The 16,200-nt window shown below is 35.2% G+C and overlaps 1 protein-coding gene across 2 annotated transcripts in view; it reads left to right on the forward strand.

The window, feature by feature from the left end:
* ABCA5 (ATP binding cassette subfamily A member 5) overlaps nucleotides 1-16,200 on the forward strand; it is a 182,831-nt gene that overhangs the window by 64,029 nt on the left and 102,602 nt on the right. The window contains exons 15-19 of one of the 2 annotated variants that reach the window (XM_056817224.1): nucleotides 4,886-5,024; nucleotides 5,609-5,699; nucleotides 5,833-5,972; nucleotides 11,288-11,407; nucleotides 12,493-12,694. In XM_056817224.1, the coding sequence (XP_056673202.1) occupies nucleotides 4,886-5,024; nucleotides 5,609-5,699; nucleotides 5,833-5,972; nucleotides 11,288-11,407; nucleotides 12,493-12,694 (692 nt within the window). The remainder of the gene's footprint in view (nucleotides 1-4,885; nucleotides 5,025-5,608; nucleotides 5,700-5,832; nucleotides 5,973-11,287; nucleotides 11,408-12,492; nucleotides 12,695-16,200) is intronic. The other variant, XM_056817225.1, reaches the window with a different exon arrangement.

Raw genomic sequence — 16,200 nt, forward strand, 5'->3', positions numbered from 1 at the left:
ATTGAACTGTGAGATCCTTGAGAGTGGGGGATCTCTTTTGTCTTTCTTTGTATCTCCAGCACTTGGCACAGTATTTAGCACATTTGGCACAGTATTTTGTCCTCTAGGAGCTTACAATCTCATGATGGAGACAACATTCAAACAAATATGTGTCAAGCAAGCTATGTGCAGGAAAAGGAAATAATTAAAAGTAGTAAATCAATGGAATTAATTATGTTTAGAGAAGCCCTCCTGTAGAAGATAGGATTTTAATTGGGACTTGAAGCTATTTTATAAATCATAAAACACTTGATGAAGCTTTATCTTTTTTTCTTCCTTGAAACGTATGACAGTAAAGGGAACCTGTGGGAATCCTCACCATCATCAGGAGTCATGTTCCTTCAACTATTAAAGAATAGATGCTCTAGTCATACCCCTAATGAAATTTGGAGGCTTGTTCTCTCATTGGAATCTTCTGCTCTGGAGTCTATACATGCTTTGCCCAAGGTCATTACAATTAAGCTGGGACCTTTGGTAGAGGTGGCCTTGCTAGACTGATGAGGGTGGGTACCTAAGCCTTTAGCCTACCTAGAGAATAAGTTTGGAAGTTTCCTCCGCTGCCCCAGAGTATACAGTTGCTCTTCCTTGAAATATTATAATAATATTGCAGTTCTTCCATACCAGTGAATGGATTTGATTTGGAAATTTGAGCCTGTTGCCACCTGTAGAGAGATTAACTCTTCTGTTTAGCTTCATCAAAACAATGCCTTAGCTATCCATAACCTTTGAGCACCCAAGTGCTAGAATTCTCACTTCCTGGACTCTGATGAAGACCAGAATCCTCAAATGCCAGGCCTCTTACTGTCAGATTATAGTATAGGAATAGGATCTTTATACAGAAGGTTCAATAAGGAACTAAGTATATACTTCCCAAAGAGGGTTCTTCTAATTATACACTGTCTTCTACCATCTTAAAACTATTCAAAAGAGACAAAGCAAATATCATTGAATATTACTTTATTTGGACCCTTGATGATCTCATTAGCCAAATATGTGACTCAATATCCTTCTTCCCTGATGCTTGAGAGAAAACAAAATGTCATTCTTAATCATCACAGAAGCATTGAGGTTAGGAGCCTCAGTAAAGAGTGCTCTCCTATCCATTAGTTAATAAACTCTTAATAATACTCCCTTAATTACTGTAATGCACAGTCTGTAAGTACTTTACCACTCTGACCTCTCCTAATTTTTATAATGCAGGATGCACAATTCCCTTGCCCTGCTACCAGTCTGTACTCTTCATCCATGTTAGTCTTACCCCTGGAGAATGTATCCTTCTCTGGTGGAGATTCTCTTCAATTATATTTCCCAGAATCCCTAGTTATGTTAAACATACTTCCCTTAATCTTAGATTTCTCATATTCCTTCCATATTCTTGCATCTATGGAAATGAAGATCTAGGGCAGTGAAGGTGAAGCTTTTAGAGACAGAGTGCTGGGCCCCACCTCCACCCCAGCCCCCAGCTCCCAGCCTCCAGCCCCGGTGCTATACCTGCTTCTCACCCCAGACCATGTGCCATGCCCTTCCTCCCCCACTGAGTGTCAGGTGCACTCTGCTCCCCATTTACACTACACAGGGGAGGGAGAAAGCATTGAGCTGCTGGGTGGAGTAATGGGTGAAGTGAAGAATGTCCTTAGCAAATGTAGAGAGGGAGAAGGGAGTGGCCTAAGTGCTCTGCCCCTCATGAGCTGCCATCTATGAGATGCCTGCCTCACTCCCTGTGCGCTCCCATTGACTGCTGGGCAGAGGGTGGGGGAATGGGAAAAATGTCATCAGGCCTGGTGGAGAGGGGGAAGAAAGCAGCTCCACCCAAATTTCCTCTGCCTTTCTAGTAACAAAAAAGTAAAACAAAAACAAAAACAAAAACCTTTGGTGGGGGAGGGGCCAGGAAGGGAAGCTGTGTGCCCACAGAGAGCATTCTGTGTGCTGTCTTTGGCACCCATGCCATCACTGATCTAGGGTCTACCTCAGAAGATAATGAACCTCAGGTCATCTTCTTTAGGACTGGATATATCTTTTCTTATACCCCACAACACATGGGAGGAGGAAGAGTGGGCATTCTATACTTTTTGCTTCTTAATATCACTTTTAGACTTTCTTTTGTAATCATCACTCAGCAACTTTTTTGAAGTTCATGGTATCCTTCTATAGTTCCTTATCTAAATCTATCTCTCAGGCATCTATTGGATTTATACATTTATACACAGACACACACACACACAGAAAGAGTGAGACTGAGAAGAAAGATTTAGAGGTAGAGACTTACCCTGATTTTCACTTTGGAAATATGAATTTGGAACTTAGATAGAGGATAAATTGGAAAAGAGAGAGGTTGGAGACAGAAAACAATTATAAGATTTTTATTATAGGCTAGACTAAAAGTGATGAAAGACTAAACTAAAGTAGAGGCTGCATGAGTAGAGAGAAGGGCATGGCTGTGAGAAAGATTGGCAGCTGATTAGATGGGGGTGATGAAGGAGAAAGAAGAGTCAAAGATGCTTCCAAAGTGGCAGACCTGGATGAATGGAAGAATGGTGGCACCTACAATAGAACTAGAGACATTTGAAAGTGGGATAGATTTGATTTGGAGGGAAATATTAGTTCTCTTATGGAAATCTGTATTATTTCAGATACTTTGGAACATACATATAGAGATCAGTTAATCAGTTTCCTTCTTTGTGTGAGACACTGTGCTAAGTCCGAGGGTACAAATACAAAGAATTAAATAATGTAAGAAGCTCTTAGAGTAGAAAAAATTTGTATTGAATGAAGGAGACAAATACATGTTTAAGTATATACAACATAAAGTTAATAAATACAAATAAATACCGAGTTAAATATAAGGTAGTTTGGAAAGGAGGAAACTAATAGTAGTAGAGAATTAGGAAAAGTGTCCTGTCAAAGATAGTGTTTGAACTATGTCTTAAAGGAAGGTAGGGATTCTGAGAGAAAGATTAGAAGAAGTGTATTATAGCCACAGTGTATGCCCTATGCTGAAATATGAAAAAATTGGAGTGTCATAAGTTTGAAACAGAAGGCCATTTTGCCTGGATCATAGCATATGGGAAAAGGGTATGATTTCCAGGGTAGCTGGAAATATAGGTTGGGACTAGATTGTGAAGGGCTTTAAATGTTAAACAGAGGAGTTAAAATTTGATTGTAGAGGCAATAGGAAGCCTTTGACATTGAACAGAAAATGTGGTCATATCTTTGCTTAAGGAAAATAATGTTGGCAGCAAGAATGGATGGAATAATAAGAGATTTAATAAACGAGGAAAATGTTAAATTAATTGAGAGGTAATGAGGGTCTGAACTAAGGTGTTGAAAGGATGATTTTTCCTTCAACAACACAATCATGTTTGGAAAAAGAGAGTTTGAGAGGGAAAGATGAGTTCATTTGGGGATTTATTGTTTGGAATTCAAAATTACTAGAAATCAAAAGAGAAATTAAGTCTTGATATATAAAAACATGATTTGTCTGCATAGAGATGGTAATTAAGCCCATGGGAGATGATTCCTGATGAAATCGCCAAGGGAGAGATTGTATTGAGAAAAGAATAGAGGACCCAGGACAGTGGCTTGGGGAGGAGGGGTACCCACACAATTTGTGGTAGGAGTATGATTATCTCTCATTGGAAAGTAAGAAGAAATTTTCACACAAGTAGAAGGGGATCCAAGAGATAAAAAAGTATGAGGATCTTTTATTGTTCTGAGATGTGAGAAGCCTGTGATGGGTGAAGGACAAGATAGTCATTAATTTTGGGGGGACTAGACTGAAATCATATTCCCTACTTGGAGTAGAACTTCATCCCAAATCTCAGGAATGAAGGTATACCCAGAAGGTGTTCTGAGAAATGATATTCTATTTTTCAAAGAAAACCCTATCTATTCACAGATCTCTGAAATGCCTCTCTTGATCACAGACTCCCACTCTTCCATTTCTCCTTCTTCCTCATATACCAGCCCTAGACCAGACCACCTTATCCTTTCCATATTTACCTCACAGCATTCCACTTGATTCACTCTCCTTTATAAGACTTACTTGGTATTTCCTAAACTTAATGTCCTTTAACAAATTGTCCCTTTGTGTCTAGAATACAGTCCCTTCTGACCTATACATCTTAGAATCCTTTTCATCCTCTTTCAAATCACAGCTTGCATGTTGCCTTCTATATGAAACATTTCCCAATTCCCTTAGTTATTATTAGTGCCTGGTCTCTCCTCACCTAATCATGATTTTACTCATCCTTCTGCATGTTTTAACTCCAGATTGTAAGCTCTTTGAGCACAGGGACAATTTTTGTTTTCATATCCCATTGCCTAGCACAGGGCCCTTATACATAGTAATATCTTAATACATCTGTATTAAATTGAGTTGCAGATAGGCTTAAGTGGGAATCCATTGGGGGTCTTTGTGCTAAGCTTAGTGAATAATTGTCTTGGCATGATTTGGGCTATACTGTAAACTTTTAAAAATTAATTAATTATTGATATTTAATGATAATTTTTATTTTAAACATATTTTGCATTGTCCTTGTTTCTAATTGTTTTATACATTTTATTGCCAAATAGGAGTACAGAATTTAATTTCTAGAAAATTTCAGAAAGAAAAGATATGCTCATACTCCCATCCCAAATGGTTGTTTCCAGCCAAATTGGAGACAATTATAACTCTTTTTTTATATGTTTAGCAATGAAAAATTTCAAGTAAAAAAAGCCTAATAAATAAAATAGTCCATTCTTGGTTTGAAATTTTATTTTATAAAAGGGAACTCTTGGATGTATTGAGAAGATTGGTAGATTTCTATACTTTCCTATCAAATTTTTCTATTTTCTTTTAATGTAGGTATTACTACTTGATGAACCAACTGCTGGAATGGATCCTTGCTCACGTCATATTGTTTGGAATCTCTTGAAATACAGAAAAAACAATCGTGTCATAGTACTTAGTACTCATTTTATGGATGAAGCTGATATTCTTGCTGGTGAGATTTTATTTATTTTAAAGAAAAAAGAGGGTGTAGAGTATGGGTGCTAAGGAAATGGGCATTATGAGGAATAGGTAAGATGACTTAAAGACTAAGAAAATTAGCAAAGAATATTTGCTATAGGCCAAGGATAGGGGTCCAGGAACTGGTATGGTAAAAATTATATCTTTGTTTTCACAAACTTTTAATATAAATTTATCATTGCATTCAAATATGAATATAGACAACAGAATATTCTGAGAAGCGGTCATAAGCTTCAACAGACTGTCAAAGGGGTCTGTGGCACACAAAAAAAGGTAAAAAACCCATGTTTTGTATAAGCAAGCAATTTTTCTGCAGTCTAGATTTAATAGCAAAAATAGTTTTTAATAGATTAGGAAATAGGAATTGAAATTCAATAATCTCTGCCACTAATTTTTTTTTATATCTCAGATGTCACTAATCTCTTTGTCTACTCTTTCTCTGTTAAAGTCTAGTATTTATAAGGGGTTTTAGACTGTGTAATTATGAAAGTGAAAATAACATGTACTATAGGTTAGCTGTTTTGAAAGAAATTTCTTAAATTGTAAATTTCTTTACAGATAGGAAAGCTGTGATATCACAAGGAATGTTGAAATGTGTTGGTTCTTCTTTGTTTCTCAAAAGCAAATGGGGAATCGGCTATCGACTGAGGTATTAGTTTAAACATTTTACTCTCAATGCAGCCAAAATCTTTGTGTGAATTCAAAGCAATCTTGGTTTAAAATGCACTGTTTTCCAGTTTACTGTGTAATAAACATCATTATGATTTCTGTGTATTCTTTAGCATGTACATAGACAAGCATTGCATCACAGAATCTCTTTCATCACTGGTTAAACAGCATATACCTGGAGCTAACATATTACAGCAGAATGACCAACAACTTGTCTATAGCTTGCCTTTTAAGGACATGGACAAATTTTCAGGTATTTACTTATTTTTAACATTTCTTGACTGATTAGCCCCATCTATGATATTGAGTTCAGGTTCAAGACTAAAACGAAAAAAAAATTCTCTCTAATTAGTTTTTCTAATCCAGTTTTTGGACCATCTATACATATTAATTAAACTGTAATTGTTAGATCATCATCCATTGACCTGTGAATTGACATAATATTTCAAAACTGAACCATGATAGCATTAATAAATAAATGAAATAAAAATTGTAATTGAGTATAAAGATGGTTTATACAATCTCCTTAGGGATATAAAAACACAAATTGACTACATTGTTTATATTATTTTCCTAAAGAAATATAATTTCATGAAATACTTGGTTATTTTATATTGAAGTGCTCAATAAAATCTAAGCAATGATTACTAAGAGAATAATAGCAGCTTCTATAGGATCGTCTTTTGTTGATAATTAAGAGAAAACCTATAAAGAACTTTATAAAATCCAAGACAATATATATCTTTTTATTTTTTATTTTATTTATTTAGAATATTTTTCCACAGTTATATGATTTATTTTCTTCCTTTCCCTTCTTCACTCCCCCCTCCCAGAGATGACAAGCCATTCCACTGGATTATACATGTATTATTGCTCAAAACCTATTTCCATATTATTCATATTTATAATAGAGTGATCTTTTGAAACCCAAACTCCCATCTATATTCATTAAGGAGATTGGTCTATAGTTTTCTTTCTATATTTTTGGTAATCATTACCGTATTTGTGTCATAAAAAGAATTTGGTGAGATTCCTTCTTTGCTTATTTTGTCAAATAATTTGTATAGTATTGGGGGGGTAGTTGTTCTTTAACTGTTAACTTGTGAATCCATTTGGCTCTGGGGATTTTTTCTTAGGGAGGTCCTTGATGGCTTGTTCAATTTCTTTTTCTGAGATGGGATTATTTAAGTATTCGATTTATTCTTCTGTTAACCTAGTCAATTTACAATTTTATAAATGTTCACCCATTTCACCTAGATTGTCATATTTATTACCATATAATTGGGTAAAATAGCTCTTAATAATTGCCTTAATTTCCTCTTTATTAAAGGTGAGATCACCCTTTTCATCTTTGATACTGTTAATTTGATTCTTCCTTTTTTATTAGATTAACTAGTACTTTATGTTATCAGCTCCTAGTCTTATTTATTAGTTCAATGGTTCTTTTACTTTCAATTTTATTATCTTTAGGATTTTATATTTATTTTTTGGTTAGATTTATGTAGTTCTGATAGGGGAAGGTAAAGGTCCCCTACTAATAGGGTTTTACTATCTATTTCCTCTTTAAGCTTCTTTAGTTTCTCCTTTAAAAATCTGGATACTGGGGGCAGCTAGGTAGCTCAGTGGATTGAGAGCCAGTCCCAGAGACGGGAGGTCCTAGGTTCAAATCTGGCCTCAGTCACTTCCCAGCTGTGTAACCCTGGGCAAGTCACTTGACCCCCATTGCCTAGCTCTTACCACTCTTCTGCCTTGGAGCCAATACACATTATTGGCTCTAAGACAGAAGGTAAGGGTTTTATAAAAAAAATATCTGGATACTATACCATTTGGTGCATATATATTGAGTATTGATATTTATTCATTATTAATACTGCATTTTATCATGATTTAATTACCTCCCTTATCTCTTTTAATCAAGTCTATTTTTACTTTAGCTTTGATCATGATCACTACTTCTGCCTTCTTCATCTCAGTTGCAGCCCAATAGATTCTGCTCCAGCCTCTTAACTTTACATGTCTGCTCATGTCTCCCTGCCTTAAGTGTGTTTCTTGTAGACAACATATGGTAGGATTCTGATTTTTAATCTATTCTGCTATCTGCTTTTGTTTTATTGGTGAGTTCATCCTATTCACATTCATAGTTATTATTACCATCTATGTATTCCTTTCCATTTTGACTTCTTCCTTTAATCCTAACCTTTCTCCTTTCTCACTAACCCTCCCCTCCAGTGTTTCACTTTTAGTCAATCTCCTCCCCTTTCCCCCACTTATTTTACTCCCCTTTCCACCACCTCCCTTATTATTCTCCTCTTGCTATAGGATCTTTTGAACATTCCACCAATCTCTCCATCCCTTGTATTGCTCCCCTCCCCACCACCTCATTTCTAATTGCCCTTCTACTTCTCTATAGAATAAGAGGTAATTCTATAACCCACTGGATCTTACTGATCCTCTGTATCTGAGCCAGTTCTAATGAGAGTAAGGTTTAAGTATTACCTGTCATCAAAATCTTTCTCCCTTCCATTGTATTGGCCTCCCCTCCCCAGTCCTCACCCCCTGCATGCTTCTTTATGTAATATATTTTACCCCTTTTTACCTTTTTTCCCCATTTCTCTTAGTATTATCCTCTTTTTTACCTCTAATTTTAAATTTATTTGGATATATCATCCTAAACAACTTATACCTATATTTCTTTTAGCTACTATGATAATGATAACAATTATTAAGAATTATAGAGATCATCTTTCCATATAGAAATACATGCCATTAGACCTTATTGAAGCCCTTAAATTCTTTGTCTTTATTTACCTTTTTATTCTTCTCTTGAATTCTGTATTTAGACATCTGTTTAAGTCTGGTCTTTTTTCATGAATGCTTGGAAATATTCTATTTTATTAAATGACAATACATTCCCTAGAAAGAATATAGCCAGTTTTGATGGGTAGTTGACATAGTTCCCTTGCCTTCCAGAATATCATATTTTTCTTCAACCTGTCTCGTTGATTTTTAAAATTTCTTTTTCAGCTCCTCCAGAGCCTGCATCCAATTCCCTGTTCTTGTTGATGTTTTTAGTAGACTTTTCTTGATGTCTCTGGATCTTCTCCATTGGTTTTATGCTTTGGTTCTTACCTCCATAGAAACTTTCAATTGTTACTTTAATGACTATGCCTCCATTTAAAGATGACCTATTTTTCTTTTTAGGCTACTATTTTTCTTTTTATTCTTATTTACGCATTCATTTTTTACTTTTAAAAGTGCATTTATTTTTCCTGCTGTATGGATTATAGACTTGCCCCTCTGTTGATTTACTAACCTTAGTGTTTGAGCTGCTATGCTTGAGGCCAAATCTTCTCTTTTCTCAATCCTCTGCTAGTATACTGGATTCAGTTAGTTGAGATAGTATGCCCTGGGGAAAATTCTTTGCTGCAGCCAGTAGCAGAGGGTGTCTAGCCAGGTGGTCACCCTTGTTCCTCCCTGACAGCCATTGTCAAAGCCCTTGACTTTGTGGGGTGGATCAAAGGCATTCCCTCATGGCCCAGACTTATTGCAGGTCTCAGTGTGGTCTGTGTGGTAGGGTGTTTAGCCAGCCCATCTCTCCCTTAGCCTGTGAAAAGAGATTCTCTGTGCCTACCTTTCAAGTTGTGTTCCATAAGAGAGTCTTATGACTTCTTCTTCTTGTTGGATTTGGATTTTTGTTTTCTTTGAAGAAGGTTTTAAAGATTGATATGAAAGGATTGTTGGAGAGAATTTGGGCTTTCGGTGCTCCTGCGCTGCCATCTTGGGTCTACCCCGGCCATGTACATCTTGACACTTGATGACTTTGATGGGAAAGTGGGAAATAGGGTAGTATAGAGAAAAGTTTGTTGAAAAGTAAGGCTTATGCATTTGAGTTTATAAGAATCCATGGGTTTGTAACCAATAGAGAAGCCTCATGTTTTATATCACAAAGAAGATTTGGAAAGTGCTACATATGATGTGTATTGAACAACATCAGAAACAATTATGTCGACTACATCTTAACATACAAAAAGTACCTTTTACTGATATGGGAATATTGCCAGAATTAATTTGACTATAGTCAGACAACTGAATAGTTAGAACCAAAGTCAAAATTACCAATACTTGAGAAGAATAATGATGAAAAGACATTGCAAACAATTGTAACAGCTTCAACCTGACATTTTAAAATGAGTTTTTAGTGTTAAAATGAAAACTTAAAAAAAAAACACTTCATAATTTTCCTACAAAAATGAGTCCAAACAATTCCACCAACTTGTTCTCCTTGCCAAGCAAAGAATCATAGTAGCCAAGGACAATACTTGGTTTATAATGAGATAAATGAAAACCTGGATTTTGAGGCCCTGAGTTAACAAAGACCAGATATAGTCTTGGATAGATTACTATCTCTCTATTCACTTGTGCCTCTACACAGAAAGGAAGGAGCATTCAAGAGAAAAGAGAATACTGTTTTTACTGTTTTGTTTTTCTCAAATTGAAATTTTTACCATATTTGATTTGAATTGCTAGGTCCTGGTCATATTTCCTATACAATATTAGCATGGTGAACAATAAATAAATAAATATATCCTGAGATGTTTCTGAGAGCAGTTAGCTTTGATTAATATCTTTCTTAGAAGTTTGAAATACTTTAGATATAAAAAAGTATATTAATTTTTGGAGGAGGTAGAAGCCTACTGGAAAGAAGAAACTTGTCTTAATTATATATGGACTTAAGCAAGTCCTTCTTTGTGTTTTATGTCATATTAAATAAAGTAATTTCTTTATTTGATGTCTTTTGGAACTTGTTGCAGAAAGAGCTGCTTTTTGGGGGTAGAGAACTAAACACAGCATAAACCATAATCTAATTGTTCCAAGAGGAAAAGCAAGCCAAATTCTCATTTTTTCCCAGGAGAAATCCTGGATGGGGAATGAACCGAAAAGGAATTACATCATAGATCTCCAAGACTAAACCTCCTTGTCTTTATGAATGTATAGCTTTAGTTCTGGACAGAAGGAGTAGAAGCAAAAACCTTCTTTGTCTTCAGTTTTCTCATCTGTGAAATTAGCCAGAGAAGGGAATGACAAATCATCTAAGTATTTTTCCTAAGAAAACTCAAATGAGATCATGAAGACTTGGACATAACTGAAGAATAATAACAAAAATCTTGTAATATAATTGTGTAATGCTTTCTCTAAGGATTGGATTCTACTTGACTAGTTCTTTTCTCTCCTTCCTTTTTGGAGAAATAATTAAGGTCTTCTGCACATTTATTTTGCTTTCACAGTGATGTATTTCTTTATAGGCTGCTTGATAAACAAATTTTGGTATTAGAAAGGGCCTTAGAGACCATCTGGTACAATTCTTTTGTTTGAAAGATGAGGAAATTGGAATTGAGAAGTTAAGAAATGCACTCAAGATCACAAAGTGGTTACTAGAAGATCTTGGAGCAGTTTGTGGAGATTGAGTTTAATATTCTCACTGCTTTATAGTATTGCCTCTGAGAGAAATTTGTAGAAGCCGGAAGATTAGTGTATTAGTAAACAAGGGTTTTCTATTTCTGTTTTTAGGCTTGTTTTCTGATCTAGATACCCATTCTAATTTGGGGGTTATTTCTTATGGAGTTTCCATGACAACCTTGGAAGATGTGTTCCTAAAGCTGGAAGTGGAAGCAGAAATTGATCAAGCTGGTAAAAAAAAAGCCTTATCTTCTCTGACAACTCAGAACCAGAAATTCAATTCAATTTAACATTAAAACACCTACTATGTGCAAGGTATTGTGCTAATAATAAGCGCTGGGGATTCAAAGACAAAATGAAACAATCCCTGCCCTCAGAGAGCTTGCATTCTATCAAGGGGACACAACATGTGTACAGATAAGTAAATGCAAAGTAAATGTGGGAGGGATACACTACTAACAACTTAGGGTATCAGGAAAGACTTCATTTAAAAAGTGGAATTTTAATTAGGGATTCTGAGAGGAATTAAGTAGGTAGTATTGTTAGATAAGTAACATGATGTTGCTACAAATGTGACTTGACCACTTTATATTTTGATAAATAGGAGAATATACAGTGTTTGCTTGATCTACTATCGTATACATATACTTTTTGGGAAGACTAGACCCAGACCATAGTCCATTTATGCAAAGGGCGTTTTCTGGGTCAGGAGAAGGCATTAATTTATTTAGTCTGTTAAATGATTCTTTTATGTTCAAGTTGTATTCAGGGTTAGTATGTGTTCATTTGCCTTGGGTGTTATAGCATGAATTTCTTAGATTGGTGAGAAATTAGACTTTATAACATGTAAAGTCTCTTTGATTAGAATTAGCAGGGGGTAACATAACCCAAATTCTCTCAGGAGACTTGTTTATTTGATTAGAAGACAGTAGTGGAAGTGAATATGCACTCACATTTGAAAACTTTTAGTTGTATTTTATAATAAAAAAATTAGTTTTTGGTTCAAAAACCTCTCCATTTTGTTACCCAGTTTAATCATAGATAGTTAAGAGATAATTTGATAAATTTGCTTTTTAACTGAAGCACTAGTGTAATCATTCATTTTAGAAATATGTATTTTAAACATTCCATAATTTCATGTCCATCAGAATTTGAAAGATCTGACATTAATATTCTTTGACTTTCAGCCAACTGAAGAATTTGAGAATAAATTCATTTTTCTCTGTGTACATTAAAGTGTTTATTACAGGACTTTTGTATTTCATTGGGAGAAGTATACCACTTAAAATAAATAATTTTTTTCTTTTTTTATTTAGATTATAGCATATTTAGTCAGCAGCAATCAGAGGAAGAAACAGATTCAAAATCTTTTGATGAAATGGAGCAAAGCCTACTTATACTCTCTGAAACCAAAACATCCACAGTGAGCACTATGACTCTTTGGAAGCAACAAGCATATATGATAACAAAACTTCATTTCCTTACTTTGAAACGTGAAAGTAAATCATTGAGATCTGTGTAAGTATAATTATCCCTTCTGCCTGAATTTAGTTAAAAGTGGTATACACAGAGCTTATCTTCACATTTTTAAAATGTAGAAAATGAATCATGAATTTTGAAATACTGAAATAACTTCTGGTATGTATCACTAGAGATAAATAAAAATACTGTGCTGCTTACAGTTACTTGACCACTAGTAATAGTTAATTGACAGTTAATTGACCACTGGTAATCTTTATCATTATTTGATATATAAGATGAAGGGATCCCATTCACCATTCCTTATAGCACAATAGTATTTCATCACCATCATATACCATTATTTATTTGACTATTTCTCATTTTATGGATATCTTTTTAGTTTACAATTACCGCCACAAAAAAGCTGCTATAAAATATTTTTGCAAAAATAGGTCCTTCCTCTCCCCGCCTCCTCTTTTTTACCTTTGGATATACCTACTATATCACCTAGAGGTGGCATTTTGTATTTTTTCTTTTTTAATTTTAAACATTATTTTTTTTGGTCATTTCCAAACATTATTCACTGGAAACAAAGATCATTTTCTTTTCCTCACCCCCCCCCCCCACCTTTCCCTCTCCCATAGCCGATGCACGATTCCACTGGCTATCACATGTGTTCTTGACTCGAACCCATTTCCCTGTTGTTGGTATTTGCATTAGAGTGTTCATTTAGAGTCTCTCCTCAGTCTTATCCCCCTCAACCCCTATAGTCAAGCAGTTGCTTTTCATCGGTGTTTTTACTCCCACAGTTTATCCTCTGCTTGTGGATAGTATTTTTTAGATCCCTGCAGATTGTTCAGGGACATTGCATTGACACTAGTGGAGAAGTCCATTACCTTTGATTGTACCACAATGTATCAGTCTCTGTGTACAATGTTTTCCTGGTTCTGCTCCTTTCGCTCTGCATCAATTCCTGGAGGTTGTTCCAGTCTCCATGGAATTCCTCCACTTTATTATTCCTTTTAGCACAATAGTATTCCATCACCAACATACACCACAATTTGTTCAGCCATTCCCCAATGGATGGGCATTCCCTCTTTTTCCAATTTTTGGCCACCACAAAAAGTGCAGCTATGAATATTCTTGTACAAGTCTTTTTCCTTATTATCTCTTTAGGGTACAAACCCAGCAGTGCTATAGCTGGATCAAAGGGCAGACAGTCTTTTATCACCCTTTGGGCATAGTTCCAAATTGCCCTCCAGAATGGCTGGATCAGTTCACAACTCCACCAGCAATGAATTAGTGTCCCCACTTTGCCACATCCCCTCCAGCATTCATTACTTTCCATAGCTGTCATGTTAGCCAATCTGCTAGGTGTGAGGTGATACCTCAGAGTTGTTTTGATTTGCATCTCTCTGATTATAAGAGATGTAGAGCACTTTTTCATGTGCTTATTAATAGTTTTGATTTCTTTGGCTAAGAACTGCCTTTTCATGTCCCTTGCCCATTTATCAATTGGAGAATGGCTTGATTTTTTGTACAATTGATTTAGTTCTTTGTAAATTTGAGTAATTGAACCTTTGTCAGAGGTTTTTATAAAGATTGTTTCCCAATTTGTTGCTACACTTCTGATTTTGGTTACATTGGTTTTGTTTGTACAAAAACTTTTTAATTTGATATATTCCAAATTATTTATTTTGCATTTTGTAACTCTTTCTGAGTCTTGCTTGGTTTTGAAGTCTTTCCCTTCCCAAAGGTCTGACATGTATGCTATTCTGTGTTCGACTAATTTTCTTATATTTTCCTTCTTTATGTTCAAGTCTTTCACCCATAATTTATCTTGGTATAGGGTGTGAGGTGTTGATCTAAACCTAATCTTTCCCACACTGTCCTCCAATTTTCCCAGCAGTTTTTATGAAATAGTTTTTTTTGTCCCAAAAGCTGGGATCTTTGGGTTTGTCATATAATGTCTTGCTGAGGTCGCTTGCCCCCAGTCTATTCCACTGATCCTCCTTTCTGTCTCTTAGCCAGTACCAGATTGTTTTGGTGACTGCTGCTTTATAATATATTCTAAGATCTGGGACTGCAAGGCCCCCTTCCTTTGTATTTTTTTCATTATTGCCCTGGATATCCTTGATCTTTTGTTCTTCCAAATGAACTTTGTTATGTTTTTTTCTAAATAAGTAAAAAATTTTTTTGGAAGTTCCATGAGTATGGCACTAAATAGATAGATGAGTTTGGGTAGGATGGTCATTTTTATTATACTGGCTCGTCCTACCCATGAGCAGTTAATGTTCTTCCAATTGTTCAAGTCTAGTTTTAGTAGTGTGGAAAGTGTTTTGTAGTTGTGTTCATATAGTTCTTGTGTTTGTCTCGGGAGGTAGATTCCTAAGTATTTTATTTTGTCTAAGGTAATTTTGAATGGGATTTCTCTTTCTAGTTCTTGCTGCTGAGCTGTGTTGGAATTATATAGAAATGCTGATGACTTATGTGGGTTTACTTTGTATACTGCAACTTTGCTAAAGTTGTTGATTATTTCAATTAGCTTTTTGGTTGAATCTGTAGGATTCTTTAAGTAGACCATCATGTCATCTTCAAAGAGCGATAATTTGGTCTCCTCCTTGCCTATTTTAATGCCTTCAATTTCTTTTTCTTCTCTAATTGCTACTGCTAGTGTTTCTAATACAATGTCAAATAATAGAGGTGATAATGGGCATCCTTGTTTCACTCCTGATCTTAATGGGAATGGATTTAGTTTATCCCCATTGCAGATGATATTAGTTGATGGTTTTAGATATATACTGTTTATTATTTTTAGGAATGACACTTCTATTCCTATGCTTTCTACTGTTTTTAGTAGGAATGGGTGTTGTATTTTATCAAAGGCTTTTTCTGCATCTATTGAGATAATCATGTGGTTCTTGTTGGTTTGCTTGTAGGTGTGGTCAATTATGTGGATAGTTTTCCTAATATTGAACCAGCCCTGCATCCCTGGTATAAATCCTACTTGATCATGGTGAATGATTCTTCTCATCACTTGCTGGAGTCTTTTTGCTAGTATCCTATTTAAGATTTTTGCATCTATATTCATTAGGGAGATTGGTCTATAATTTTCTTTCTCTGTTTTTGGCCTGCCTGGCTTTGGAATTAGTACCATGTTTGTGTCATAAAAGGAGTTTGGTAGAACTCCCTCTTTGCTTATTATGTCAAATAGTTTGTATAGTATTGGAGTTAGCTGTTCTTTGAATGTTTGATAGAATTCACTGGTGAATCCATCAATCAGGCCCTGAGGATTTTTTTCTTAGGAAGTTCTTTGATGGCTTGTTGGATTCTTTTTCTGATATGGGATTATTTAAAAAATCTATTTCTTCTTCTGTTAGTCTAGGCAATTTATATTTTTGTAAATATTCATCCATATCATCTAGGTTGGTATATTTATTGCTATATAGTTGGGCAAAGTAGTTTTTAATGATTGCCTTAATTTCCTCTTCATTGGAGGTGAGATCCCACTTTTCATCCTTGATGCTATTAATTTGCCTTTCTTCTTTCCTTTTTTTAATTAG

This window comes from Monodelphis domestica, chromosome 2 (genome assembly GCF_027887165.1).
Source record: "Monodelphis domestica isolate mMonDom1 chromosome 2, mMonDom1.pri, whole genome shotgun sequence".
Classification (NCBI taxonomy): domain Eukaryota; kingdom Metazoa; phylum Chordata; class Mammalia; order Didelphimorphia; family Didelphidae; genus Monodelphis; species Monodelphis domestica.